The sequence below is a fragment of the Oryctolagus cuniculus genome, chromosome 2 (genome assembly GCF_051225735.1).
Source record: "Oryctolagus cuniculus isolate XC-2025 breed Fujian yellow rabbit chromosome 2, ASM5122573v1, whole genome shotgun sequence".
NCBI classification, from domain to species: Eukaryota; Metazoa; Chordata; class Mammalia; order Lagomorpha; family Leporidae; genus Oryctolagus; species Oryctolagus cuniculus.
The window spans coordinates 54736316-54763552 of record NC_142868.1 but is presented as its reverse complement, the minus strand read 5'-3'; the positions used below and the strand labels follow the sequence as shown (position 1 = coordinate 54763552).

General features: G+C 35.6%; 1 protein-coding gene across 1 annotated transcript in view; it reads right to left on the bottom strand.

The window, feature by feature from the left end:
- Positions 1-27237, bottom strand: part of GALNTL6 (polypeptide N-acetylgalactosaminyltransferase like 6) — a 1246993-nt gene that overhangs the window by 833851 nt on the left and 385905 nt on the right. Inside the window, exon 3 of the mRNA XM_002709470.5 lies at positions 2423-2531. Coding sequence (XP_002709516.1) covers positions 2423-2531 — 109 coding nt within the window. The remainder of the gene's footprint in view (positions 1-2422; positions 2532-27237) is intronic.

Sequence of the window (27237 nt, the reverse complement as noted above, 5' to 3'; positions counted from 1 at the left end):
CAAATCTATTGCTAAACTGTTACCCAGAAAAATTGTCTCAATGTCTGAGGGATATCACACATGACAACTTATACCAGCATTACACATGACAACTAAAATGTGAGATTTATCCACATGTCCAAGAAGAGAGGGATCTTGTAGAAAATTAAAAACAAACAAAAAACCCAAGTAATGTTTCATATATTGACATGGATTAGTCTCAAAAGCAATTCTGAGTTAAAAAAGAAAGTCATACAATATTAGATAAAACTCAAATATTGGCAAAATGTAACTATTTGTTGTTTAAGGATAAATATACAGGTGATATAAATCTCAGAGAAAATTAAGATACGAAACACAAAATTGAACTCTTGGAGGGTACATAGCCTTAGATCCTTTTACTTGGCTTATATATGGAGTACACAGGTGGCTATTTTATTTTTACTCTGTACTTTTTTGTGTGCATGTGTTTGTGTGTGCACACACATATAGTCTAATAGACTTTTTTGTTATTTCCTTATATAAAAATAACTAATTCTAGTCTGTTATATTCGTCATATGTATTCTAGTGATTGATACAGATTTGGCATTTAAAACTTTTAAATTACATGAATAACTCATCCTTAAAAACCTGATGTATTAACAATTTTTAGTTCAAATTTCCCTTGGTCTAAGAGGATGAGGACATAAACGCATATTTATATAAAAGGTGTATTTGATGATATGAAGCAGAAATACAGGGGAAGTACTGGTTTTTATATCCCAACCTCATTATATGGAAAGGGTAAACACCACAATTCACATGAAAATAACTTAGTTTAATAATTACAGTTATCCTTAGTTGAGCTTTTAATATGTCCAATTGGCCAATTACTATAAGTATACTATATATAATATTTAGAATGATTCTACAGAGTAGCAGACCTGCAACATAATTTGATTTTTCAAATTATACAAGTGATGCATGTGAAAGCTAAAAATTGAACCTAGTTGCACCTCTCTCTCATATATGCCCTTGTCATTAGTCTATGTTGTTAAAATGCTATTATGTGAAGTCAGAAAGTGGAGTGTAATGGAACATTATCACACCCTACAATTAGTCCAGCTCTGCAAACAATTAGCTGTTTGACTGTGTTTGAAAGCTTATAAATTCTCAGCAATTCAAGTTTTTAAAAATTAAGGATAATAAAACCTATCAAAGCTGTTCTGAACTTTAAGTAAAGTACATATGTGGAATAGCTCATACAAACCGTTTATTCATTTTTGATTATTACTATTAGGAATTTTTGTGACAATTAAGTTGGTATTATTATGCTACCTTTTCATAAATCTTCAGCATCTTGGGATAGACTAAGGAAGAGAGAGTTGGATTCACACAAGCCAATAGACGAAAAAAATGAGAGGACCAGAAAAGTGAAGATTTTGATAAGGAAATCATCATCATGACAATACGTGTGGCGATGGCCAATGTGAGAAGATGATGAAACCTGGAAGAGGTCGAGTCTCTTACACAGGGAAGCAGTTTTAGGACAAGCTGCTCCTGTGCAGCTGCTAGAGGATGGTGCTTTGCTTTATTTAGCTCTTGTCATGTTGCTAAGACTATTTTACAGGCCAGACTACTTTCATAAATATTTAAACACTTTCACTAGCTACTCTGAGGGAATGAGCTATCTGGAAGACTAGCCAGGAGGACCACATCTTGTGGCTACCCATGGTTCTGCTACTGCTGACCTACAGTGCTATGTCCCAGGCCTACTGAGATGCCCATACCAGACAGTAGCTGTTCAGCTTCTATGATTCCCTAACTATGAAAAAAGAGTGCCTTCCATTGAATAATAGAATATGGACTTCTTATTATCTTCTATTCACTTTCACTGGATTTCTACTCACATATATTTCTGTTTCCATTTCTTTTATCCTCTTTCTCTAGCCTGACTAGATTTCTGCAAGATAGAATGTGCAGACTTACTTAATTCTATTTAACTTCCTATTTTTCCAGATGCTGGCAACATCAGATCCCTGGTTGCTATAATCCACTGACTTATTGTACCCTTTGCCAATGTCCTGAAATTGTGGTGCCTCTTTAATGTGTATTGCTAGTTAGATACACTTCAGCTCCAGTGAACCTTGCTTGAGTTACAGCTCTACCAGATCATATCTTATTAGTGAGTTCCAAAAAGCCTCTGGAAGCATTTTAGAATTATAAAGTACTATAAATTTCTAAAATTGTAATATACTCTTTTTCTGCTAATATTGAAAGATATATTTATCATTTGCATTGCTTCTGAAATTTAAAGTCACTTTGGTTCTATCCATTGTTGACCTTCAATAGTGAGACATACTTTACTGTGTGCAGAAGAAATACTAATTAGAGAGCCTTTAAGTGACACATGAGACACTGCAGTAAGTAACGTAGCACTTTGGCTTACACTGAACTTCATACCTGAACGCATAGCCTCTTTCTGAATGCTTTCATAGTCATGCCAGTCCTTTCTTCTCAAACCATCTGTCCATGAATAGAATTGCCCATCTCCCAGGCCCAGTGGAAATGTCTGTGGAAAAGGAAAGTATTCAGGCATAAAAATCCTTTTGCAAAGATAAAACACAGCCAGGGACAAAAACAGGCAATCAAAGAATATTTGTTGAATAAGTGATTCCTCTGAGTACAGAGAAAACTATTTCTAGAGACAAAAGTAACACATATTTAAATCATTTGGTCTGTAAAAACAGCATGCCTTTCTTACAACCCTATCTTTTCCTGTTTGTTGGATACAGAGACATTATTTATTCAGTGTGTCACTTCCTCTAAGCATAGATAGTTTGCTATTTTCACTTGCCCAAAGTATAAATAATGGTAATACTACAAATTTTGGTTTTAAATTGAATAAATGTTGTGGTTTTTTAATTTTTGTATATTTTGATCTAGTATATATGAATGGCTTTATAATATTTTTATTAGAAACCATTCATAGGTCGCTCACTATGTGCCAGGTTAATACTCTGTGTATAAAAGTTTTGTTTAGTCATTATAATAGCCTTGTGCTGTAAATCCCTACATTTCTGCCAACTAAATTTAGTCTCAGAGAACTAAAATAACTTGAATTAACCTTCAGTAGCAAAGCCAAAACTTAGACCAATTGTGGCCTCAACAACTGTTAATTACTATTTCCCATCTAACTTTGCACTACAGTATAATTTATGTTTCAAAATATGGATGAAATTATCACCCACTTATCAACTATAGTCACAACACAAACTTTATACTTTTATAAATATTATAATTTCAAGGATATTATATTATAATGTCAAAGAACTTGTTGCTCATTCAAATGGTGAGCTCAGAAATAAAGAAAAGGAAAACACATATAAGGATAATTGCACATATATATAAAAAGTTTAGAATAATGTTAACTTTAAAAGGAAACTGAGAAGAAAGAAAAGTTATTAAAAACGAAAAAGAGGACAGTAAAATAGAAGAAAGTGGGAAAATTAAATTCTGGGAGTTTATAATAAACACTTTTACAAGTAAATTATTTTTTTCTAGTTGATTTTCTTGTAGTTAGAAATTTTTCCAAAACTCAGCTATGCATAGAAAGTTATAATCAAATGAATTAAAAATACACACTCATGGTTTTGTCTCAGCCATGCATTTATAAATTTTGAACATCTAATCAATATTTCTTATCCTGATTGACATGATACCAAACTAAAAACATGATCTTCAGATTTACAAATCTTGAAATGAAACATGGAGATATTTCTGTGTGAATTCCAGGTATACAAAGCTATCTTGTTACCTGGTATACTCTGTGTCTTTTATCTTCATGTGTTTTAAGGTACAGGAATATTACTAATGGATAAAGTAGATTTAACACAAAGTTAATCTTTACTTTCAACAAAAACAAAAGGAAAATGATCATAAAGAAAAAATGCATCAAAAGGCAGATAGTTTTAATAACATAATCTGCATATAAATGGTTGAGAACTACTACAAAGGCAGCACATTTTTATTTAAGTCACTAAAATTTTTAAATACCTAAGAATTGGAGGCATCAGGAATTTCTGAGAGTGAGTTTAAATCTCGAGAAACTCAACAACAACAAAACAAACAATCCACTTAAGAAGCTCTTGAATGCTAGTATAAGGATGCCAAAATAAAGTGAAAATCAGGGTTCCACATGAACAACGTTCTCTTCCCTCACCAGGCTTCCAGAAAGCTGCAAGGTCACAGTTTGTGCCAACAGATATCTATTTTGAGAACTGAGTACAAAAGACATATGGGTATTGGCTCTGAGACAAAATCCAGTAACTGCAAGGGAAATCCCCTAAATAGCAAACTTTTCTCTACACATAGAACTTTATATCAATATTTTCATCACTTTATTTATGAGTAGGCAACCAAGGATTACCAGATATTTGTAAGATATTTTAACATAATCTTTAGAGATCAAAAGTCAATAAAAGACATAAACTTGCAGGAAATAAACAGAAGCAATATAAGACATATAAGAAAATTTCTCCCCAAATCAAAATTTAATTTCTTTGAAGACTGTTATGAAAAATCATTCTATAGGAACATAATCTAGCAGGGTGGGGAGAAAAGGAGCCTTTGGACAATAAGAAAGAGTTCCTGAAAATAAAAATACGATAGCAGGGAAAGAATAGTTAAGAGACACTTTAGAAATTGAGGATTGGCAGGCGCCGCGGCTCACTAGGCTAATCCTCAGCCTTGCGGCGCCGGCACACCGGGTTCTAGTCCTGGTTGGGGCGCCGGATTCTGTCCCGGTTGCCCCTCTTCCAGGCCAGCCCTCTGCTGTGGCCAGGGAGTGCAGTGGAGGATGGCCCAGGTGCTTGGGCCCTGCACCCCATGGGAGACCAGGAAAAGCACCTGGCTACTGGCTACTGGCTCCTGCCATCGGATCAGCGTGGTGCACCGGCTGCAGCGCGCCAGCCGCAGCGGCCATTGGAGGGTGAACCAACAGCAAAGGAAGACCTTTCTCTCTGTCTCTCTCTCTCACTGTCCACTCTGCCTGTCAAAAAAATAAAATAAAAAAGAAATAAAGGATTGGTTCTTATTCCGACAGGGTCATAGTCAAAGTGGAAGCTCTCTCCTCCCTTCAGAGAAAGGTACCTCCTTCTTTGATGGCCCCGTTCTTTCCACTGGGATCTCACTCGCAGAGATCTTCCATTTAGGTCTTTTTTTTTTTTCCAGGGTGTCTTGGCTTTCCATGTCTAAAATACTTTCATGGGCTCTTCAGCCAGATCCGAATGCCTTAAGGGCTGATTCTGAGGCCAGAGTGCTATTTGGGACATCTGCTATTCTATGAGTCTGCTGTGTATCCCGCTTCCCATGATGGATCCTTCTCTTCCTTTTTGAGTCTATCAGCTAGTATTTGCAGACACTAGTCTTGTTTGTGTGATCCCTTTGACTCTTAGACCTATCAGTGTGATCAATTGTGAACTGAAGTTGATCACTTGGACTGGTGCAATGGCATGGGTACATGCCACCTTGATGGGATTGTATTGGGATCCCCTGGCATGATTCTAACTCCATAGCCTTGGCATCTCATGACTAGAGCCTAGGGAGATTACTGACGCCATAAACAAGAGTGTCAAATTGTTAAGTCAACAACAGGAGTCACTGTGTACTTACTTCTCATGTGGGATCTGTCCTTAGTGTGTTGTCCAATGTGAAGTAATGCTATAACTAGTACTGAAACAGTATTTTACACTTTGTGTTTCTGTGTGGGTGCAAACTGATGAAATCTTTACTTAATACATACTGAATTGATCTTCTGTATATAAAGAGAATTGAAAATGAATCTTGATGTGAATGGAATGGGAGAGCGAGTGTGAGATGGGAGGGGGGTGAGTGGGAGGGAAAATAAAAAAAATCCACAATTACTCTTAGGTGTTTAATTAATGCTATAACTAATACTCAAATAGTATTTTACACTTTGTGTTTCTGTGTGAGTGCAAACTGGAAATTTTTACTTAATATATGCTAAATTGATCTTCTGTATATAAAGATAATTGAAAATTAATCTTGATGGGAATGGAAGGGGAGAGGGTGTGGGAGAGAGGAGTGTTGTGGGAGGGAGGGAAGTAATGGGGGGGGAAGCTATTGTAATCCATAAGCTGTACTTTGGAAATTTATGTTCATTAAATAAAATAAAATAAAAAAAGAAATAAAGGATTGGAAGAACTTTATTAAAAAATAGAAAAAAAAATGAAAGAGTGACAAGATGATAGAGTATTAAAATAAGGAAGCAAAATGACAGCAAGATTAGAGATTTTGATTGTGCAAGTGGGATAGAATGAAGTTCCACAAAGGCTGCCTCTGTGTTAGAAAGCAAATTTATAATTTCATATATATATATATATATATATATATATATGGAGAAATGGGTTACATTTCCTTCAAAAAGATTGAGATAATTAATTATACATAAAATTAAAATATGAGCAATGAAAAGTGTGCCAATTAATTAGAAGCAAAAAGAAACAATGTAAGAAATAGTTGAATAAGTCCAATGAGGAAAATGCTGTAAGATATTTAATAGTGCATTACATGCATGTTATATATAAATATTTAAAAACAGTAGGCAGTAAACAGAGAACATCAAAACAGTAATTATGTTTCACATATAAACATGGAAGCATATAACAGAATAAAAATAAGAAATCGATGTGGTTGCTCTGGGGATCAGAAATTGCAAATAGGGGCCGACACTGTGGCCCAGTGGATTAACACCTTGGCCTGAAGCGCCAGCATCCCATATGGGCACGGGTTCTAGTCCTGGCTGTATCACTTCCAATCCAGCTCGCTGCTATGGCCTGGGAAATCAGTACAAGATGCCCCAAGTCCTTGGGCTCCTGCACCTGTGTGGAAGACCTGGAAGAAGCTCCTGGCTCCTGGCTTTGGATCCGCACAGCTCCAGCAGTTGTGGCCAACTGGAGAGTGAACCATCGGATGGAAGACCTTTCTCTCTTTCTCTCTGGCTCTCTTTCTCTCTGTATAACTCTGACTTTCAAATAAATAAATAAATCTTAAAAAAAAGAAATTGCAAATACAGAAAGTGAGCAAGGGGATTGCTGGTTACCATTACAATCTTTATAGTGAGATTTCCAATTTTAAATTATTTTGCAAGTATTACTTTATATAAAAATAAACCTCAAAAATCCTCAAGATTTATTTTAAGATGTGTAATCATAATAAGAGGATTCTGGTTAAAGCAGACCACCTGACATGGTGCTCTAACAAAAACTACATTCCACATCAATGCCCTTTCTCTCTACCAGTGCTTCCCACAGGATCAGCATCAACAGGAAACTTGTCAGAATCTGACTCCCGATCCCGACTCAGATTTATTAAATCAGAAACTTTGAGGAGATAAGAAAAACAGAAATCTGTGAAAAATCTTTTTTAACAAGTTCTCCAGATTATTTTGAGACTTATTAGAATTTGAAAAAGTCCAATATACTTCAGTAGGGAAACCAACACAATTATCCTAATAAGGGAGAAAGTCAGAATGGGTATTTGGATTGGTGGTTATGATGCCCATGGGATGCCTGCATCCTATACTGAAGTGCTTAGGATTGAGTCCTAGATCCATCCTGATTTCAGGTTTCTAATAATGTGTACCTTGTGGGAGACCTAGATTAATTCCTGGCTTCCAACTGGCCCAACCCAGCCCTAGTCATTGTGAGCATCTGGCAAGTGAACAAAAGGATGGAAGTCCTCTCTGTTCATTTGTCTCTCTTTGACATTTTGCCTTAGGAAGAAAAAAGAAATAAAAAGAAAAAGAAAGAAAGGAAGTCAAACTCTTTAGGAGATTGTGTGCCACATTCTACTGAAGAGTCTTTCATATGTTGAAAGCTGATGACCAATATAAAGATTAGGTATGATGGCATTATTTTCACTTTCCAGAAAGGTAAGTGAAAAATTGTAAATCAATCCCAGTAATTTTTTTTGCATAAAACTAACCACTTTTAGTTTTTATATAAAACTAACTTTTGATTCTAAAAGCTAAAACATTTAGTAAATGATACTTTTCATTTATGTGAGCCCTCTCTTCTGCTCAGATCCATTTGCTTCTCTCCTGAAATATCTTGTGTTCTCTGAATCATTATAGTAGCACAGACTCATGATCTATGACATTGTACAATAAAGAAATTCTACTTTTATGAGGTATGTATTTCAGCTATTTATTTGTGAGTACCTTTTGGGTTTTTCACCTTGTGAACTGCTTATTCACTCTTAGGACACTACAAATAATTAACTTGAAAAAAATTTCAGGATGAAAGGGACAGAATCCATTAAATAGAAACCATATATAATAGCTATAGTTGGATCCCAGAGCCTATAAAAATGTAATATATATTTGAATAGGTCAGGAGAAAAGTTTCCAAGAATAAAGCATTATGCATTGGCAATGCATTTCCCCAGGTAACAAAATCAAATATCTCTGGGGTCAGTGATGTGGCAAATGGATTGAAACTGTCATGTGTTACTCTAGGGATTGATGAACTCTGGAATTGTATTACTACTATTATTAACTTTATTAAAAACATTTATTTCTTCATTTATTTGAAAGGGGGAGAAAGACAAAGATAGATACAGAGTGGGTGGAGGAGAGAGAGAGAGAAAGAGAGATTTTTCATCTGACGCTTTGTTCTCCACTTGGCTGCAACAGCAAGTTCTAGGCCAGACTGAAGCCAGGAGCGAGGAATTCCATCCTGGTATCCTACATGGGTGACAGGGCCCTAGTACTTGGGCCATCTTCCACTGCCTTCTTAAGCACACTGCCAGCCGGGATTTGAATTGCCTCTCTGACATGGAATGCTGGTGTCATAAGTGAACACTTAACTCACTGCACCCCAGTAACCTGCTATGCCACTTACACTATTATTATTTTTATTTAAGATGTATTTATTTATTTGAAAGGCAGAATTACAGAGAGATGAAAAGACAGGCAAAAGTAGATCTTCCATTTGCTAGTTCACTCTTCAAATTCCAAATGCTGGAATGGCAGTGGCTAGGGCTGGACCAGGTGGAATCCAGGAACCCAGAGCTCCATCCAGGTCTCCTACCAGGGTGGCAGGGACCCAAGCAGGGGCCCTGCTTCCTAGGCTCATTTGGGAAGTGGAACAGCTGGGACTTGAACCATCACAGTCAGTGGTTTAACCCACTATGCCACTATGCCAGCCCCTGTCATTATCTTTTCAATAATATATCACTTCTGAAGGCTGTCATTCTGAAGCCTCTGATGAGTAAGAAAAACTTGCTCCTTGCCTCTAAATTAGAGCTCTCTTGTTTATCATAAGTATAGAGGTAAAGACAATGAAAATACTCATTTGTAAGTCTACAAAGGAAAAGGTATATTCTAAAACCTTACATTTTATAAATCAACCAATGAACATTTATTTTTATAATCAACTATATACCCCCTTCTCTACCTGGTCTTGGAAGAAATTCATATATGATGCAGTAAAAGGACTTTGGATCTAGGCTCAGAAGACATAAACTTTCTAACCATAGGTATGGAACTGGCATGTCCTCTAGGTTCTTCTGTTAACTCATAAGTGGAGTTAAGGGAATCAAAATATTATTTGCATCTTACAAAGATCTTGAGTGGTAAATCAGAGAAAATAAGTGAAGTTTCTTGCCTTATCAAAATGTGATATATGTATGCAGCTGGGTTTACTATTTCTACTATTTTGATAGATATTTGAGTTATTTCAATTGTCCTCCAGAATTTTAACCACTGTTGCAGGGACAAAATTTATAAACATTAAAAAATATTATGTGGGTAATACTCTATACAGTAGATGTTAATAGAATAAAGTGATGGGTATGAATTCTTATATTGGATGTGATGAATTTCTTATATGTTAGAGCTACCTGGGAGATGTTTTAAGCAAATAGAACACAACTAGAAAATTTATATGACAGGCAATATGGATGGAAAAAAATCCAATTAACATTTATTCTGATATTATTATATGCTTATAAAAATGGATGCTGAATTGGAGTTCAGAAAGGTAAATGTACATACTAAGATCTTCTTGATCACATAATTAATAAATCACAAACTAGAATTTGAATCAAGTTCGCCTACCTTTAAATCTTATGAATTAATAAAGCCAACAAACAAACTTGTTTTTTTATGTTTCTCCTATTATTCAAATTTTGTTATGGAAAATTTTAGGAAATACATTGAAATAAAAAGACAACTAATCCATAAACAGGACTTTGGATTCTATGTACTCAGTGAATCATGAAAGGCTCTCAGATTGTGGAGAAACAGAATAAAGCATTATTCAGAAGTTAGTTTTGTGTTTGTTTCAATAATTTTTTACATCCCATGTTTGAATCCAACCATAGAAAACACAATGGATCTAGAATAATCTACAGAGGATTTTTGTGTATCCGCAAAACACAATGATAAATTTATTACAAGAACATAAAATCATTTTTAGTGGATGGAACCATCTTGTTCTTCACATTCTGTATAAATACTCAGATGCATCATTATTAACTAATTCCAAAATACTGACATAATTAGTAAGTCTTGAGCCAGTATATTTTGCTGAAACCTCTAGTTAATCCATTCTCCTTACTTTGGAAACAAGGTCAGAAATGGGATTTAAAATTCAGATGTGTGAAATAGGTAGAAGTTTCTACTAAGGTGTATAGCTCGTTTTTAGATCTTAAAAAATTTCAATAATATCTGGAAGTGTTGACTGTTACATGGAAATATCTTGATTTAAAATGTTAAGCTAATTTTTTTTGACAGGTAGAGTGGACAGTGAGAGAGAGAGAGACAGAGAGAAAGGTCTTCCTTTTGCCGTTGGTTCACCCTCCAATGGCCGCTGCGGCTGGTGCGCTGCGGCCAGCACACCGCGCTGATCCGATGGCAGGAGCCAGGTACTTCTCCTGGTCTCCCATGGGGTGCAGGGCCCAGGCACCTGGGCCATCCTCCACTGCACTCCCTGGCCACAGCAGAGAGCTGGCCTGGAAGAGGGGCAACCGGGACAGAATCCGGCACCCCGACCGGGACTAGAACCCGGTGTGCCGGCACCGCAAGGCGGAGGATTAGCCTAGTGAGCCGCGGCGCTGGCGTTAAGCTAATTTAAATAATTGTAAAACCTGTCATCTGGACACGTATTCAGGACATGTCAAAGCTGCTATCTCCAGTCTAAACTAAACCTCTGTTTGAATTTATACCATAATCATAAATCATGAAGCTTACTCAGCCTACCACAGAAATTGATGTCATTGTCTTTTGGCTATTGGAAACTTGACTGAGACTACCAAGACCTTAAGTTTATATATTTTGTGATTATATTAGTATCTCAGTTTCTGAGAGCACAGAAGGATTTTTTTCATATGTCATTTTCGGGATCACTCATACAGCAACTGGCTCTGCAGGGTGGTTGCGTAGATCATCAGAGCTAAAGTCAAATACAAAGGCACAGGGGGATGCAGAAATTTTTCAAAAGTGAAAAAGCTAGAAAAGTGAGTTCTGGTGAAGGGTAACTGAAGAGTGCTCTGGTTTCATTTCGAAGTTAAAGAAGACAAAATAACTGAGTGGCTTGATCTCAGCATTCCAGGTGAGATCACTGCTTCTTGCTGGCACAGCATTACCTAGACCGTAGCAATTGCAGGATGAAATTTTATTACATAGTAATGTTTACCTTCATTTGTGTGAGTTTCTTTTTTTTTTTTTTTTTTTTTTTTTTTTTTTTTTTTTTTTTTTTTGACAGGCAGAGTGGACAGTGAGAGAGAGACAGAGAGAGAAAGGTCTTCCTTTGCCGTTGGTTCACCCTCCAATGGCCGCCGCTGCAGCCGGCGCACCGCGCTGATCCTGGCAGGAGCCAGGAGCCAGGTACTTCTCCTGGTCTCCCATGGGGTGCAGGGCCCAAGCACCTGGGCCATCCTCCACTGCACTCCCTGGCCATAGCAGAGAGCTGGCCTGGAAGAGGGGCAACCGGGACAGAATCCGGCGCCCCAACCGGGACTAGAACCCGGTGTGCCGGCGCCGCAAGGCGGAGGATTAGCCTATTGAGCCACGGCGCCGGCTCATTTGTGTGAGTTTCTATAGGATTTGTTTGCAAGAAAAGAATGCTGTCACACTCTTGTTATAAAAATATCAGCATTTTATTTTATTTATATTCATGTAATACAAGGAACACACAATTTGAGAGTTTTGATATCTCTGGCCTTCTACTCCAATCACCCTGAAATTGTTTTTAATGGGATTTTCATTCTTTGGTCAGTGGGAAGATTAAACATCACCTATTTTTTTTTTTCATAAGGAAAGGTCAGAGCACCCCCACTTTATGATTTCTCAGGTGCCTGTGAAGAATTTCCAAAGATGTCTCCTTATTTACATAGCATTCCTGTGTGGGTAGCTGAAAAAAAAAAAAAACATTTTGTGTTAACTATCTCTTTTTTTCTATATTGTAACTTCCTATGTTTAATTAATATGATGAGCATAATCAGAATTAATTCTTAGGAAACAGATACTTCTGTTTATCTGGAACCATACAGATCAGTATCAAAGAATTCACAAGTAAATTAAGAACAACATTATTAAGAGTAGTTTTATTGGTTAAAGGAAATGGACTTAAAGTGCCTGGTAAAATCCTTCCTGACATTAGGTAGGGATAAGAACTCAGCAGTAGCCATAAATCCAGCTGACATACTCAATTTCTGTCTAAGCACAAGATGCAGGGTGGTTACATTACTGACCCTCAAAATTACTATAATTTTAACTTTTCTTCATCACAACAGAAACCTGTTAACTCAGCAGGAGGGCCCTCTAAATCCCTGATTGCTATACAGCAGCATACCTTGAAGAAATCCTGAGGAGATCAGCATCTTACAAATAGGACACATTTCCTGAAATTTTTCCCATCTCAAAGTATGATTTCTAAGAGAAAGACAAAAAAAAAAAAACAAAAAAAACAAAAAAACAAAAAACAGAAAAATTAGCATGGAAGTGGACAGCATAACTGGAAATATAAAAGGAAGATCATATCATAAAAAGCATATTATATTAACCTTCATGAATCATCAGTCCCTCTCTTGATGGTGAATCCATAAACTTGCAGTTTTCCTGGGGGCTTAAACCTGGGCTTCTTGATCCCCTAAATTTGTCTTCAGAAGGTCATCACATGGTGTCTCTAGAATTCCACCCTTTCAATTTGTCAAGGAAAAAGCATAGCATCCTCAGTTGTTCTCCAGAATCAACATTATCTTAAACTGTGATTCTATTTTCTTATTAATATAAGCTCACTGTGTTACTTCTAAAAATAAATGTATAACACAGAAAGATGAAATAAGGATTAGAGATAAAAGCAAATGATCTTTTGTTATGGTAAATATGATAGTGGCGCAGAAACCAAAAAAGGTGTCAGTTCTTTCTCCAACTTTTATGTCATCTAGATATTTTGTATAGCTAGTTACAAATAAATATACTAATAGCACTAGATGTAGAATTACAACTGAGGATACAAAATAAGTCTACAAATAAAATTTATTAGACAATAGTATGGCTAAGTTTTATAGTCCTTAAATATCACTGTAAAACATATGAAGGCACTTTTAAAGTTTATGACAAGTGAAATTCATAGATAAGATTATTTTGGTGCCAGAAATTTTGTAATTCATATGTACTTACATCATTAATGCATCAATAGTTAACTCTTTCACAATCATTAAAATAATCATCCCAGTAACCACATGTATACAACTGTAGAAGATACCTCAACATTGTCTTCAATGGGGTATTTTGTTCTTTTAGTTTTGTTGTAATTTTAGATGGTTTTATAGTGATGATATAAATTTTTTGTGTGAAGGAAATTGTCCTAAATAGTGAAGACAATTGAACTATGAAAATGCAGCATTATAATGAATCAAACCAATAAGTTTTAAGCTTGTCATAATAGTTGACATTTATTTTATTTTATTTTTTTAAGATTCATTTATTTGATAGGTAGAGTTAGAGGCAGTGAGAGGGAGAGACAGAGAGAAAGATTTTCCATCCATTGGTTCACTCCCCAAATGCAACGGCCAGAGCTGCAATGATCCGAAGCCAGGAGCCAGGTGGTTCTTCCAGTCTCCCATGTGGGTGCAGGAGCCCAAGCACCTGGGCTGTCCTTCACTGCTTTCCCAGGCCACAGCAGAGAGCTGGATTGGAAGAGGAGCAGATAGGACTAGAACCCGCGCCCATATGGGATGCCAGCGCCGCAAGCAGAGGATTAACTTACTGCGCCACGGCGCCGGCCCTATTTTATTTTTATTATTTTTCAAGGTTTTTTTAATTCGTTTTATTTGAGAAGTAGAGTTACAGAGCAAAATATGGAGAGACAGAAAGGTCTTGCATTCGCTGGTTCACTCTCCAAATGGCTGCAATGGCTGGAGCTAAGCCGATCCCAAGCCAGGAGCCAGGAGCTTCTTTCAGGTCTCCCATGCTGATGCAGGGGCCCTAGCACTTGGGCCATCTTCACTTCTTTCCCAGAACGAAGCAGCGAGCTGGATTGGAAGAGGAGCAGCTGAGAGATGAACCAGTGCCCATATAGGATGCCAGTGCCACGGACGGAAGCTTAGCCTACTATGACACCGAGCCAGTCCTGAGCTGACATTTTTTAACTCCTTTAATATTTAAGAAGATTTATTTAAAAGGTGAAAAAGTAATAGCAAACCATTTGAAACTGAACAAATATTTATTTTTAGGGGTGTCACAAACTAAGCTGTAAAATGAAATCAATGGTAAGTCAAATATCTTTCCTGGAGATAAGAAAGGCTATTTAGATCATGTTTCTTTTGTACAATCAACATTTAACACTAGTGTAATTTCCTTCATTCCACCATTAAGCTAGCCAGTCAACAGGGATACATTTATTGAATGCTTGCTTTGACATGAGAAATAGATTTATAGTTGACAATCAGACAAAATTGCAGCCCTCAGGGACATTCTATCCTAGTACAGGAGGCACTTAGCTAATTAATGGTAATTGAGCACCTACCATATACCTGACACTGTTCTAGATATGTGGGGCCTATCAGTGATCAAAGAAGAGCAATATTCTTGCCCTTGAGGGGCTTGCATTCTGGAACTGCAAGATTAAAAACAACAAAAAGCAAGTAAACTGCACAACATTCCCTTCATTGAAATATTTTGTACTTTATTTAACTGATGTGTTGTCAGAAGACAGAATAGGGCAGTGATGTACTGGGTTTGGGACATGATGAATTTAAAGTGCCTAATACCTAGAAAAGAGGTGTCTGGGAGAATACTGGGTTTACTGAGCAAATAAGCAATAATACTATCTTAATGGAAGGATTCACTCTAAAATAGTGTTTTGTACAGAAAGCATTTCACTGGAATATGGAAGTCTGCTCTTATGTGAATGGGTAAGCCTCTTTTCAGACATAAGTGTCCATACTTTGGAATAGCTAAAATAGGGTGCTTTTAATAGTGTTTGACTATCTGCAGTAAAAAAAAAAAAAAAAAAAAATGTCTGCAGTGTCACAGGGAGGTAGAAGGTGAGAAGGGGATAATCTGCACTTTCTTAAGTACCAAATGACAAAATGTCAAGATCTAACAAGTAGAAGAAAAAGTATTTAAAATCTAAATCTTAAAAGGATCTTGGACTGTGACTTTCACAGCTAATTATTTTAAATACCAGCAAAGATGTTTTCCAAGCTCCTAATTTAGAGTATCTCATTGAACAAACCGTAGACATGAAAGATAATATATCATTGTGATTTCCTGGTATCTGCTCTGTACTCTGAAAATAATTAACTTACGGGAAAGCAACTTCGATTTTTGTAACTATAATTAGTAGTCAAGAAGTTTTTAAAATTGGAACTATATTTAAACACCACATTTTTAGAACACTAATATGAGATTGAGTAACATTGTAGGCTACAGAAAAACATGTATATGCATAAATCTTTAGTCATGAAATGTAACAGATTTACATGGTATTTACCATTTCTCTATTTAGAAGTCCAACTACATGACAATGCAATTTATTCTACCTTATTTCCTATGGTATCTTGAAAAGTGTCAAGAAGGGAGATATTCCAGATGATTGCAAATTTATAAGCATTCTAGTTATTATTTTAACTGTGATATTTTAAAATATACCCTTTCAACCATTCTGTCATTCAGTTTTTGTGTTGTTTTCAGTAAGTTACATGAAATATTCAACAGTTTATTACATAAAAGGCTTTGTGATAGATGATTTTATGAAACCTTAGGCTAATGTAAGTATTCTGGGTATACTGAAGGTAGGTTAGTCTATGCTATGTTTGTAAGGTTAGGAGTAATAAATGAACTCTTGACATGAGTTTTTTCAACTTATGATGGATTTAACAGAAAATAACTATCATGATTCAAAGAGCATCTGTAATGAATAGCAGAGGTGTCAAGGAATAAAAATAAAATGTTTTACTTATATAAGGGTTAGTGTTTATCTATATGCTTTAAAGACAGAAAGCTCAGAAAGCTAAGACATACTTGCCTTATCTAGCATATATAACTAGCCTATAAATTTGATTCTGGTTAAACACTTTAACATGCATTTTTCTACCATTCCAAACTTTTGGAATAAATAGGTAATTCAGATGTATTCAGGAAATAAAATAATCAATAGTTAAGAGAAATAATTCTGGTATCTCACTTTCTTAATAAAGTGAGAATAGGTAAAATTTACTTAATTAAGTTAAAGATAAGAGTGCTATATTTATTTATGAACAGCCATTATTTACCTAATAAGTAATAAATGTACATAAGTACAAACATATGTTCAATTAGAAAAACTGTTTTTCAGTTTTAATATCATTTAACAATCATAGGGTTTTAAGCTAGTACTTTGCTATACACAATAAATTAATATTACAGAATAATTGGTTTTATAAATATTAGTAGTCTTATGAACTTAGGAAAATAGATCTCTTTGTTCAAAACACTAAACATTCAAGTGTTTTCAATTGCTATGAATGTTCAAACCTTAAAAATTCTTTAACATAACTATTCTATAAATTAATTGGATAAGACATCTATAATGGATTTCTCATTTCAGCTATAGCCTGTAAAGAGTTTGACAACTGTTACTCCTGTTCTTCAAATAATAAAAATGCTATGGCAGACTAAAAACACACTTTTGTTGACCCATCAGAGAACTGAACTTTCAGGGAATACAGGTTAAATACCAAAATATCTACACTTATACAAATAATATTCAAATTTCAGAAAACTGAAGATGGAGAGAAAATCTTGGAAGAATATGAAGTAGACATGAGGGGGTTGATAGTATCTTTTTAGCAGAGAAACAGGGACAAAACCTGTAGAGAACTTCTTTTCAGCAAACATGCAAGAAAGAAGAATTTAGAAACATGCAACATGTTGAATGACAAAAATCCACTGAAACAGACACTGACACTGACACAGAATTCAATATTAAGCAAAATAATTCTTAAAGAGGGAAGAGTTTTAAGACAGGTATAGCCAAGAGAATCCATTGCTAAACTCTCTTAGGAAGAAATGTTAAAAGATTCTCAGGGCTGTTGATATGGTGCAGGGAGTTAATCTGCTGTTTGACACTGGAATCCCATATCAAGAGCCTTGGCTGTGCTGCCTTGTATCTAGCTCCCTGCTGATGCACCCAGGAAAGCAATGGAAGATGGCCCAACTGCCACCAAAGTAGGGCACCAAATGGGAGTTCCTGGTTCCTAACATCAGCCTGATCCGCTCTTGGCATTTGTAGCCATTTGTGGAGTGAACTAGAGGATGGAAGATTTCTCTGTCTCTTCCTCTCTCTGTTGCTCTGTCTTAAAATAAGTAAATTAATCTAACAAAAGAAGAAGATTCTCAATGAGAACAAAAATGATAAAGTTCAAAGTTCAGATTTACTTACATAACAAAGGGAGAGCATGAGAGCAGAAGTAAATGAAGTAAAGTGAAATCTTATATTTCTTAATCTAAAGGGTAATGGTTCATGTTAAGCAATACTGTTAACAGTGTTTGGGAGAATATAGCATATGGATAAGTGAAACACATGACAGCAATATCATAAGGAACAGGAGAACAACTTGGGAACAGTCTATAAAAATTCTGCAGTACATACAACATAGCATACTATTATTTAAAAGTGGATTTATTTTGGTTTAAAATACACAATACAGACTTTATGGAAATTAAGAAAAATCTAAAATGGGGGATGGGGCAGGTATTTAGCTTAATGGTTAAGTTATCTGTGTCTCACATCAGAGTTTATGAGTTCTACTTCTGGCTCTGGCTCTAGACTACAGTTTCCTGTAAATGTAGACCCTGGGCAGCAGCAATGATGGCTCAAGTAATTGGGTTCTTGCTATTCATATGGGAGACATGGATTGTGTCCCTGACTCCTGGCTTTGGCCCTTGTCCAGCTCTGGTTATTGTGGGCAGATGGAAATTCTCTGTCTCTGTCTCTCTCTCTCAAGTAAATAAATGAAACAAAGAATTTTAATAGATACCTAAGAGAAGAGAGAAATCATACAATGTAATTAATGCTATAGAAGGCAGAAAAAGAAGGAATTAAAGAAACATAAAAAATGCAACAGAGAGAAAAGAGTAAGAAATCTGATAAATATATTAATAATCACTTTGTGAGTAAATGATCTAAATAGAGCAATTAAATGACAATTTTTTTCATAGTGAATTTAAAAAAGTAATCAATTGTATATTACCTAGAAAATTATTTAAAGACAAATTAATTAGAAATTAAGAGATGGGGGAAAATATCCCATGGTAAAACCAGTCAAAAGAAAGTTGATGTAGCTGAATTTATTTCAGACAATTTAGAGTCCAGAAGAAAGATTATAAAGATATAAATTTGCATAAAGCTGTTCATTTTCCAATAATACATATAATCATAGTTATATATGTACCTAGTTATGTATGCATCTAAATTTGTAATATAAAAATGATGGAATTTCAAGAAGATGGTCAAAATTACTAATGTGGTTAGAAAATTCAACACTCTTTTTTTCATTAACAATGGGTGAATGGATAGACAAATCTAATATATTCCAGTGATAAATAAACTACCAAGATGAAAAAACATGGATAAATCTTAAATGTACACTATTTGGTGTAATTAGTATGAAACTAATAGTATATATCATAACTCTTACTGTATGATATCTTGGGAAAGTAAAAACTATGGTGATGGTGTAAGAAAGTTAGTCATTGCTAAGGTTTTTGAACACTAAGGAAAAGATGAATATAAGAAATGCAGATAATAATTTTTTGGAAATATCCTGTATGATACTGTAATGTGGATAAAGGTAGTATATATTTCTCAAAATCCATTGAGTTTTTTTTTTTTTTTTGACAGGCAGAGTGGACAGTGAGAGAGAGAGACAGAGAGAAAGGTCTTCCTTTGCCATTGGTTCACCTTCCAATGGCCGCCGTGGCCAGCGCACTGTGGCCAGCACACCGCGCTGATCCGAAGGCAGGAGCCAGATGCTTCTCCTGGTCTCCCATGGGGTGCAGGGCCCAAGCACCTGGGCCATCCTCCACTGCACTCCCTGGCCACAGCAGAGAGCTGGCCTGGAAGAGGGGCAACTGGGACAGAATCTGGTGCCCCGACCGGACTAGAACCCAGTGTGCCAGTGCCGCAAGGCAGAGGATTAGCCTAGTGAGCCGCGGCACCGGCCTTCAAACTCCATTGAGTTTTATATCACAAAGAGTGAAACCTAGTATATGTAAACCAGAACAACTGTTTAGGAGGTTCAGGTAATCTCAGGAGGGGATATAGAAGACAACAAAAACACTAACAATTGTGTAAAACAAGTTCACTGAAGGCATTGGGGCAATGAAGAAGTGAGTGTAGAAAAACTAAAAAAAAAAAAAAAAGAATACAAGCACTTGGTATGGTATGGTATTAATATCAGTGCCCCCCCAACCATCACCACCAATTGATATGCTGCAATCAAATACTTCATGTACTAATGTAAAGTAGTGGAACCTGTTGGGAGTGACTAAGTCATAAGGACTCCACCCTTATGAATGGGATCAATGCCCTTATAAAAGAGATCCAAATGATTGTCCTGGATCCTATTGCCATGAGATGACACAGAAGCTGCTGTCTATGAGGAATAGCTCCCCCCACGTCAGACACCAAATATGCTAGTGCTTTTATCTTGGACTTTTCTTCCTCCAGACTATGAGTAGCAAGTATCTGTTGTTTATAAATTACACAGTCTAAATTATTTTGTTGTATCAGTTTAAATGGATTAAAACAGTGTTGTAATCTCATTGATATAGCTGTATCCCACAGGAACATTGGTTAGTAATTATGATGCTTTTGTACACATATACCAGAATTTAACAATTTTAGTGAATGGGTGCTCTGTGGTAAGAATCAAGTGTTTCACTGTCAGAGTAGGATATGATCCAACTGGTAACAAAGTACAGGTGGAAACATAGCTGTGAATTCATGTTTAGTTTAATACAACCACGGGTGATTATATACAGAAATATTCTTATATACAGAAATATTCTTATATGTATGTGTGTGTACATAGTTCATACACAAATATATATCTTTGCCCTGCCACCTGAGAGGGTCAAGAATACCTAGTAATGAGCACAAATAACTCTCACATCATTGTTTTCAATGATAATTTGGATATTTATATAGTACCATGTGACATTTCTGTATATGTGTATAATGTATACTATTCAAACCAGGGCAGTCAACACCTCACTTTCTTTGATGTACCTTATGACTAAAGACTTGGAGTACTTTGCTACTATTTTCTTGTAGAATATATAATAAGTTATGGTGAACTACAGTCACCTTAATCTGCAATTTAACAATAGGGATAGATTCCTTCAATCTGTGATTAGGTATCTGTTATCCAAACTACCTTTCTCTCCATATAGGCCTCCCAGTCATTAACAATTATTATTCTGTTTTCAGATAGAGATTTTTAGCTTCTATATATGAAGGAGAACATGTGGTACTTATCTTTCTGTGTCTGCCTTATAATGCAGCAATACCCATACTGGTTATATATTCAGACAAGATCACTATATCAAAATGATACATGCACTACCATGTCTATTTCAGTACTATTTACAATATATGAGATATGGAATCAACCAAAGTGTCCGTCATCCAATAACTGGGTAAAGAAAATGTGAACATATAATACATATATATTACATATACACAATGGAATATTATTCTCCCAAATGTAAGGAACTGCTCAAAACACAAGTAAGCCAGCCAATTAAATAAACAAACAATAACAAATACCCAGAATATGGCTATAAAGAACCCCAGAGTCAACTGCACAAGCTACCAAAAGGCCAAATCTGGGACAATTTGAATAAAAAATTGGAAAGATAATGTTCAATAATAACTAAAATTTCTGTGAAATGATATTGATATATATACAGGAGAGTCAAATGTTTCTTGCAGAATTACAAATAACTTTTAGGTACGTCTCTCATCCCCAAGTGGGTGGAACATAACTCTGCATTCCTTAACTGTTGATATTGTGACTACTTTCCAGGTAAACATGACTGAGTAGGATTGGCAGTAGCACTAAAAATATATTGGAGGAAACTGGTAAGTATTTCTTTAACTAGCTGATCAAGATCAACATCGATACTGATAATTCATGGTAATGTTATGCACTCTTTGACATGATGCAATGAAAATAATGCCTCATCTTAGTACTCTTCCTTCCCAAAATCAACCCTTGTCTAAACATAAGAAAAAGCAAACAATCCCAGTAGAGAATCACTTTACAAAATACATAGGCAATACTCATCAAAACCTTCAAGGCCATCAATACAACCAACATATAAGAAAATGACATAGCCAAAAGGCACTTAAAAGACATGATGACTAAATGTAACATGGTAGCCTAGAAAGTGTGCTGTAATGGAAAAAGAGCATTAGATTCAAATTAAGCAACTATGATTACAGGATGGACTTTAGTTTCAATATTTCTTAATCATTTGTGATAAATGTATCCTGTTTAAATGGGATGTTACTATTAGGAAAAATTTATTTTGAGTTTCTTGGGATTCTATAGAGGCTGCCGGGACCAGGCCTGGGAATCCCACACCTCCGGCCTCTCCCGCCAGCCTGGGCCATCACTGGGACTTGGTGCCATCCAGCCGAGGGCGGGAGGGCTGAGCCAGGGGAGTGGGAACATGTTCCTGGGACTTGGGGAATCTGTGAAACAGGAGACCTTGCACTGGGGTCCCAGGCTCTGCAATATTTCCATAAATCTAAACTTTTATAAAAATAAATAAAGATAATTAAAATTAATAGTTTGCCACTATCAAGTGTGAACTAGTACAATGCAGAGAAAGCCCAAGCTATCTCTTCCTATTATTTCCTAACAGTTATCTTTATTTATTTACTTGTCTTGACACTAAAAATTTTAATATACCAAGGAGTCTCTTTGCTAGCTTGATCGGGAACTAGACATCCATTCAGGCAAATGAATTTGTGGAAGGGCAAATATAAATTTGAATGAAGTGAGAATTAAAATTGCAGTCTCAATACTCTTTATTAAGCTCATGAATAAATAAATAAGGCAGTCCTACTAATATAACTCATTTTGTTTGTATGTTATTATGTCTATAAAAAGAGAAAGCAAATTATGTTTATTTCAGTTGAGTCGTAATTTTGTACATCTGTTAAAAGACTGCAACTAGCATCAGTTTGCCTTTGTTTTTCTTTGTTTGTATTTCCTTTTTATGATTTAATAAAATGCAGCACTAAACAGAATAAAGACATTATTTTTCAAAGTTTGATCTTTTTGGGCTGGCACGTGGCATGGTGCGCATGGTCGCCACCTGTAGTGCTGATATCCCTTATGGGTGCCTGTTTGAGTCTTGGCTGCTCCTCTTCTGATCCAGCTCTCTGCTGTGGCCTGGGAAAGCAGTATAGGATGGCCCAGCCCTTTGGGCCTTTGCACCCATCTGGCAGACCCAGAAAAGCCTCCTGGTTCCTGGCTTCGGATTGGTCCAGGTCTGGCCATTATGACCATCGAGGGAATGAACCAGCAGATGGAAGACCTCTTTCTCTCTGCCTCTGCCTCTGCCTCTCTGTAATTCTGCCTTTCAATTAAATAAATAAAATCTTTAAAAAAAAGTTTGATCTTTTTTTGAACTACTTCATTTATGTGACCAATGACTTCAGTCCTTCCTTAGAAAGATAGACTCAAAATTCTTCAAATAGGGTATTTTAAATTATAGTACATTTTTTCTTTTTGAGTGGGGATATTACATAACATTTTTCTCTTGGTGGCCATATGTTTCACCTATATACTCTGAAGTTGCAATGGATAATTTCCAGAATGTTGGATTATCTCATAACTAACCATTGTGGCAGATTTCTTGGATCAGAAATTGCATACAAAATTTTGTGACATGAAATTATGAGATTGTCAATTTTGACATCTGTTATTGTATGAGAAAAAACATTTTAAAATTTCAAGTAAATATTCTATTTTGTAACTAGACTTTCTTGTAATGTAGCATCTTTTCTAGGATATTTGAATCCATAGAAAAGAGAACTTGAAATTCAAAAAATGAGAATTTCTGTAGTCTAACATTTCTCATGTATTTTGAACAATTATTTGTGACTGAAAAACTCTTTTTTCTCTATATAATGTTAATTTAATACTTTTAATTTAACACTGGATACTTTCCTTCATATAGTAAATGTTAATTATTTGAAAATAATTGTTCTTAAGTTTTCACACAGACATGATTACAAAAGACTCCATCATCCTCGTCGGACTCAGATGGTTAACGAACTGTCCTTGCATGTGATGTTCATGCAGAATCTGATAACATAAGGGAAAGATAATTTTAACTCTCCTATTCTTAACCACTACTTTTCCCAAAATGGACATTGAAAACACTCTGTTACAATACTTTGGAAATTTATATTCATTAAATAAAAGTTAAAAAAAAAACACTCTGTTATCTATAAAATCTTATGTCTTTAAATATAAAATTATGTTTTGTGCTCATATAATTGAGATAGTTCACAAAGCCTCCCAGCATTGTGGAGTATTAATCATGCACTACAAAAATTCTTATTAACAGTTTTTTGTAAAGTCCCAAATGGTACAAATATGAGAAGCTGTTCAGCAGGATCAGCTCTGATGAGATTCAAGTAAGCCTGACTTAGTTATTAGTGCTACTTTTCTAATGCTTCAGGTACATAATTAAGTAATTTTAGCTCACTTAATTATAAATCTTAAGATTTCAGGATTTTTAGAATGCATTGGTTATGCATCTATTTTTGCATTCCAATAGAACTAGCTCTGACACAAATTCAAGTTCACATTTACACTGATGATCGGTTTACTAAAATAGTTAAAAATGAACAGAAAGTGAAATAATGTATTACAAAGGCTTAGTTTCAGTAACTGTAGGCTTGCTGAAGAAAAAAAAAAAAAAAGCTGTGCAATTTAAGATCAGAACCTCTGATGACAACTAAGCTTCCAACATGTACAGGTCATGGGTCTTACTTTGTAGTGCTTTTGAAGTAACTGAATGACCTCTAAGTGGTATCAATAAGGATTCTACAAAGAACTTAAATGGCACAATTCAACTATTTAATTATAGACTCCCACTAACACTTGAATCCTGATTCTTATTTTATTATAACAATGATTATCCACTTTATGAATTGGAGAAAACTCTTAGTAAGCATGAGGTATAGGAAAAAAATCTGTAAATCATATAAAATGAAAATATGTTCTAAAGGAGTGGATCTTAATATTTAAAAAAATCACCATAGCTTAGAAATAATCATGTGAAACAACTATACTATGCAGTTAGCATGCATATGGTCCTGTGCATGGCCTTACACTGGTTAATTTATTTAATCCTTAAAAACCTCATTCAAGGCAATTTTTAATCACTGTCCTCTGTGGCTGCAGAAATTGAGGCACAGAGAGTTCCAGTAAGTGTTGAAGGTCACACAGTAAAGAACAGGTGGAATCAGTGGTATGTCTCCAGTTGGTTTTAAGAACGGTCTAAGAAGGACCTACACTGGCTCTGAACAAGAGTTTATTTAGGAAAGAAATGAAAAATATTTAACCTCTTAAGAAAAGACTGCCCAAATGGTGATTGAAAGTTAAGATCTCCCAACAGAATTCTTGATGCTTTTCCCACTTGCTGGGATCAATTTCCTGCTTTTTCACTAAAAGGCACTACCAGTAGTCTAGCTTCCTCACTGTGTCTCCTGACAACTACAAAAGTTTCCCTACAGTGTTCCCTCTTGTTTTCTTTTCTTCTCCTATAATTCATTCTCCACAAAAATAGAAAGTAGACTTTTTAAAACACAATTTAAATTATGCACTTTAAACTTATTTAGTTAATCCATTCATTACACTTAGAGTGAAGTCAGAGGTGCTTTCCAAGGCTTTGGGAAACCCTCCATGGTTTGGCTTTGCTCCCCGTTTCAGTCAGACTGTGTCAGACTTCCCCACTTAATAAAACATGCTTCATTTGCCCTCACTCACCTTCTGTTTCACACATACAAACGGAAAGCTCCTCTGTCTCAGGAATTTTACAGCTATATTTCCTGTTTCTGGAATGCCCTTTCCCCAGATGCTCATTTGATTGGCTTTTAGTCATCATGCAGTTCACTCTTCTAATGGTACTTATTTCAATAAGCTTCCCTCCAACCTTTCCAAAGTAGTCTCCTCTGTCTACCATTTCACTCTGTTGTACTTATTTTTTGTGTCCGCTACCACTGTATGTAATATCTTGCTCTACTGGTATTAGCAGTGTTAGCATCGAGTACTAATGAATGTATAAGAAAAATATATACATTCCCTCATTATACCCCACCAAGAGCATTCACTATAAGAAAATGTTTTATTTTCAAACACGTTAAATATACACAAATGGACGACATACACATGAAACAATGCAATGTCACTAATTACTTGTAAAATCCTAATTTTACATGATCTCACACCTGTCAGAATGGCTTTTATCAGAAAGACAAAAGATAACAAGGATGTGAAGGATGTGAAGGAAAGGGAACTCTTACATAGTGTTGGTGGAGGTTTAATTAGTTCAACACTATGGAAAACAGCATCAAGGTTCTTCAAAAAAAATCTGAAAATACAGGTACCACATTTCCAGTTATCCCACTTCCAGTTATTTACCCAAAGATATGATATCAGTAAGATGAATAGCTAAGTTCTGTAATCATCATTTGTGTATGTGTGTTCAACACATTTGAAATTTACACTCTTAGGAATTTTGGAATAAACAATACTGTTAACTATATGCGCACCATCCCATACAACTAAAAAAGCAACATATGAATAAGTACACAATCTGTCTGAGCCTAAGGACCATTTCACAACATCTGCCTACCCTACAGCATTTGTAACCATCATTCAACTCTCTGTCTCTATGAGTTGCATTTTTTTCAATTTCCCCCATAAGTAAAATGTGTGGTGTTTGTATTTCTGTGCCTACTTTATTCCATTTAGCACAATGTTTCCCAATTCCAGCCACATTGTAACAAATGTCAGAATTTCTTTCAATTTTAAAGCTATGTTGTATTCCATTGTGTATATATATACATATATATTTCTTTATGCATTCATCTGTTTTGTGTATTTACTTTAATTAGGTTTTGTGAACAAAGGAATGTGTGACCTTTCTTTGTAACAATGCTCCTTTGACCTAGTTTTTTTTTTTAATTTTTTTATTTAGTAAATATAAATTTCCAAAGTATAGTTTATGGATTACATTGGCTTCCCCCCCCCCATAATTTCCCTCCCACTCGCAACCCTCCCATCTCTCGCTCCCTCTCCCATTCCATTCACATCGAGATTCATTTTCAATTCTCTTTATATACAGAAGATCGATTCAGTATATATTAAGTAAAGATTTCATCAGTTTGCACCCACACAGAAACACAAAGTGTAAAAATACTGTTTCAGTACTAGTTATAGTATTACTTCACATTGGACAACACATTAAGGACAGATCCCACATGAGAAGTAAGTACACAGTAACTCCTGTTGTAGACTTAACAATATGACACTCTTGTTTATGGCATCAGTAATCTCCCTAGGCTCTAGTTATCAGTTGTCAAGGCTATGGAAGCCTTTTGGGTTCGCCAACTTCGATCTTATTCCGACAGGGTCATAGTCAAAGTGGAAATTCTCTCCTCCTTTCAGAGAAA